The following is a 3,893-nucleotide window of genomic DNA, read 5'->3' as shown; positions in this document are numbered from 1 at the left end:
GCAGACAAACATTATTTAGTTTAAAAATATAAATATAAATAAAATTCTGGCTGCATCAGCTCACCTGTAGTATGTGTGTTTTGGGATTTGAAGAGGCCAACAACACCTTTGCCATGAAAGCCCCCAGATCTAAGTAGAAGAGAACTGTTTTTTGTGTTTTTCCAACACACAACTGGTAGGCGATTGTGACGGTAACAGCGAGCAACTCTCTGCAAACTGCTGTCTTGAACAGACTGAGGTACTACCAGAAGCCCAGGGTAACTGTATTGACAAGTGAAAAAAAAATAGAACAGCAATTAAATCTGCTCTCAAATTTGTAAACAATGAAAAAAAATCATATAATTTCAGGCCAAATGTATATAGATTTCTCCAAAAGTAATGCCTCCTATATTTATATGGAAACTACAACAGATACAAAGAGCACATTGTCACTATTTGACAGAGAAAATTCTGTTACCATTTTTCAACATAGTCACCACCATTAGCTATGCGTTTTCACCAGCCAAAAACAACAGCCTTCATGATACTCTTGTAACAATCTGGACCAGTGGAGATGACCCGCTGTCACTGTCATCACTGCTAAAACACACCACCTACCACTTCACTGTGTTCACACCACCTTTATTTCCAAACGCTTGTCTGAATTGGTAAACCTACCTTCTGCAAAGTGAATACATTCTGTTCAGTGCAGTTATTCTCAAGTATTCCATTTTTGAGCGAGAAGTATTACTACTGATGGTCCCTAGTCCCAAACGTTGATAGTCTCTGAAACAGGCTCTCTCTACCAATTGCTCCATTGTTGACTTCTCTGATGCTTTTAGGGTACCACTTGTGTGCAGCTCACTGTCATCTGAAACTGAAGTTAAAAATCTTTGAATTTGCTATTGTGAAGGTCAGCAGTTACAAAAAACAAATGCTATTTTCTGAACTTATTATTAGTTTGTCTTATTGTGAATGATTAATAAATATAAACTACAGCATACAGGAATTATAAGCAACAAAATAATACTTCAGTCAAGAAACTTAAATTCATCTCACAGCTACCTACTGCTCTAACAGTAGGCATGGCTGACAACTCTCTCATGTTAAAATTCCACAAAAAGGTCTCCTGTACAATCACTTGAATGGAACTGAGGCAGTATTTCTTGCACTAGTGTATTTATTCAAACAAGTCAAACTCACAACAGCAGTACAAAGACGTGCATGAGACAGAATAATTACAAATGAGCACAAATTCATGAAACATCCAGGATGAAATTGATCTCCTAATTCTTTTAAACTATCTTCAAAAGATAAAACAATCTTTTTAAAGCTTGATTAAAATAAAAATATTTCTTTCATGAGTAGGTGAATGTTGGCTTCTTAATGGTTTGGTTTCAATGTTGAACAGCAACTTTCTTCAGTCATGCACATCAGTTTCATATTCCAAAGCAGAAAACCTCTAATCAGATAAAAATCACGCCACAAGTTCAAATTCCACTGAAATTCAAGTCAAGCAAGGTCTTCGTACAAAATCTGCCACCTGCCTGTTATCAACACTTCACTATTTCCAAATACTGAAAGCAGATTTACTGTCTGCAGTACATATCAGTTGCTAACATTTCATCTCAAGCATTGAAGTATGCACATGTGAGAGGAAGCATTTCTTTAAGAATTTGGCACTGAGAAGTATATAAGGATTTAAATTTTAAATGGGACTTTATAAAATTGAAAATTAAAATTATATTTGAAAACTAAAATTAAGACACAAAACCTGTCACCAGACAACATTCAGAATTTACAGAAGTACATTTTAGATACCTCTGCTTTTTGAGCATATTAGCATAAAAGCTATCTGAATAACTTTATTGCCCCCATGGTGCATTGTGCAAAAACAACTATTCCCTATTTGAGCTAAATAATGAAGACTTCAATGCTAAGAATATCTCTTTCTATATTTTCATATTTGTCCTGAAGAAGAAGAAAGACATTACAAAGTATGTAAAGTTATGAAATCCACTGAGAGAAACAAATTAAACAAGATTTTGAAAAAATTTTATTTTAGGCAACAGAGAAGCTCGGTATTTAAAAGTTTTGAATGCTGTAACTGTCTTAGATAAGAATAGGGTGCATTTTTCAATTTTTTTTTTCCCCTAAATGCACTTTTCTCTCATGAAAGCAGCTAGGTTGGATATCACAATTTACAAATCATTTCCCTGTAGGTGTAAAAAGCTAGAGATTATAAGAGCTCATATCAGTGTTGTTAACTTGAAAGGGGAAGACACTGTTCTATCTCAAGTTCTAAATGCTTTTTGTTTTCATTTGATTTTGAAAACATGAGGAAGAGACCCTTTGTTTTACTCTTCTTGAGATATGACTGATTGTATAAGCATACTTTACAGACGGCTGCCTATTTTCTGGAATATACCACTATGAGCACCCACAGAAAACAGATTTTATAATAGTGTCATTCAAAACTCTCTGAAAATATAAAGATTAGGAAGCAATGGAGGGGAAAAAAAAACAGGTGTTCATTAGCAATAACTGAAGTTATATGTGGACTAGTTAAAGACAATCTAGAGAAGAGAGATGAAGATACTCAGAATTCTATAAAGTCTGACTAAGAGGAACTACAGATAATATCCAGAAAAGAAAAGAGAAAGGAAACATTATAATATTCAAAAAAATATATTAAAAATTGCAATTCAAATTAAGAGAGTCATTCCTTTTACATTACCTATTCATAGAATAAAAAGTGAAGGATATAAAATGTGTCAAGGAGAAGTTTAGGTCAGAATATCAGAAAGTTGTTTGCTTTCCTCCAGCATTAAGGGTGGTTAAAGCATCAGAATAAATAGCCTAGAGTTGTGGAATCTTCATCTTTGAAAGCTAAGAAAAAGTTAGGTAAGCATTTATGAAGAACATGTGAAGTATTTTGCTCCTGCCTTGGATCAGAGAGATGGAGTAGATGATCTGCTGAAGTTCCTTCTGCCCCCATCTTTAATGCTTCTTTTTACAAGACAATGCACCACCTGCTGCAGACAGTTCTGTTTGTTTCATTGTTGGTATAGCTGCATAATTCCCTAAACTTCAGTTTTTAAGACTTGCAAACACAGAGGAGTTTGTAGCAATCAATACAAAACAAATTGCACTGATTAACGGAAAATTTTCTATGGCTATTTGTACTTTGCCTGAAATGAGGAGTACTACAGTTCAAATGACAGTGCAGTGCAGAGAAAAAAACAAGTTGTCAGACTAATCATACCTAGTCACAGCATTTGGAAAGCAGCAGGTAGGAAGCCTCACAATTTATCTTTTTGTATTTTTGTCAGGTGAGGAGAAAATTTGACTGTCATTAATAGTTATGTGCTCATAGAAGAATATAGTAGTTTTGTACGCAGGCAATGCAGAAACTCTTTGGATTTCTTCATTGTCATGAGAAGTACAAACATAGAGGCTTGATTGTGCTTGGTCTCTCTGAGTGACGAACACAAAATCACACCCAGGACAGGCTTAGTTTGCAGAATTCTTTCTGAGCTGAAGATTCCACAACATTAGAACACATAGTAACTCAGCACTTAAGGAAGAGGCTGGAAATTCAATTAAGAACATAACTTTTCAGCAGTGTAAAGACATTCTGTATTTCATAACCTTTTTTTTTCCTGCCTTTTTTTTCCACCATATTTATCTGGAATGAAAGAAGAGGATCAGCATTTTTCAGCTTTTCTGGAATGGCCCTTTTTATTCTGGGAGAGAACAGAGAATTTGCAAGTAACATAGCTTGGTGTCAGATAACTTGTATTTATCTGCACATAAATCATGTAAATCACCTTGATCTCTGACTAAATATCTGGAAGGTAAATTTGGTTTGTTTGATGTTTCATAAACACTTCATTATCTAAAATGCTACTTTT

General features: G+C 34.5%; 1 protein-coding gene across 1 annotated transcript in view; it reads right to left on the bottom strand.

Moving 5' to 3' along the window:
* Positions 1 to 3,720: 3,720 nt before the first annotated feature.
* Positions 3,721 to 3,893, bottom strand: part of LOC100545524 (myotubularin-related protein 13-like) — a 24,709-nt gene continuing 24,536 nt past the window's right edge. The window contains exon 11 of the mRNA XM_019616059.1: positions 3,721 to 3,849. Within this exon, the coding sequence (XP_019471604.1) occupies positions 3,721 to 3,849 (129 nt within the window). The remainder of the gene's footprint in view (positions 3,850 to 3,893) is intronic.

The sequence above is a fragment of the Meleagris gallopavo genome, chromosome 5 (assembly GCF_000146605.3).
Source record: "Meleagris gallopavo isolate NT-WF06-2002-E0010 breed Aviagen turkey brand Nicholas breeding stock chromosome 5, Turkey_5.1, whole genome shotgun sequence".
In the NCBI taxonomy this organism is placed as follows: Eukaryota; Metazoa; Chordata; class Aves; order Galliformes; family Phasianidae; genus Meleagris; species Meleagris gallopavo.
This window is presented reverse-complemented; position numbering and strand designations above follow the sequence as displayed.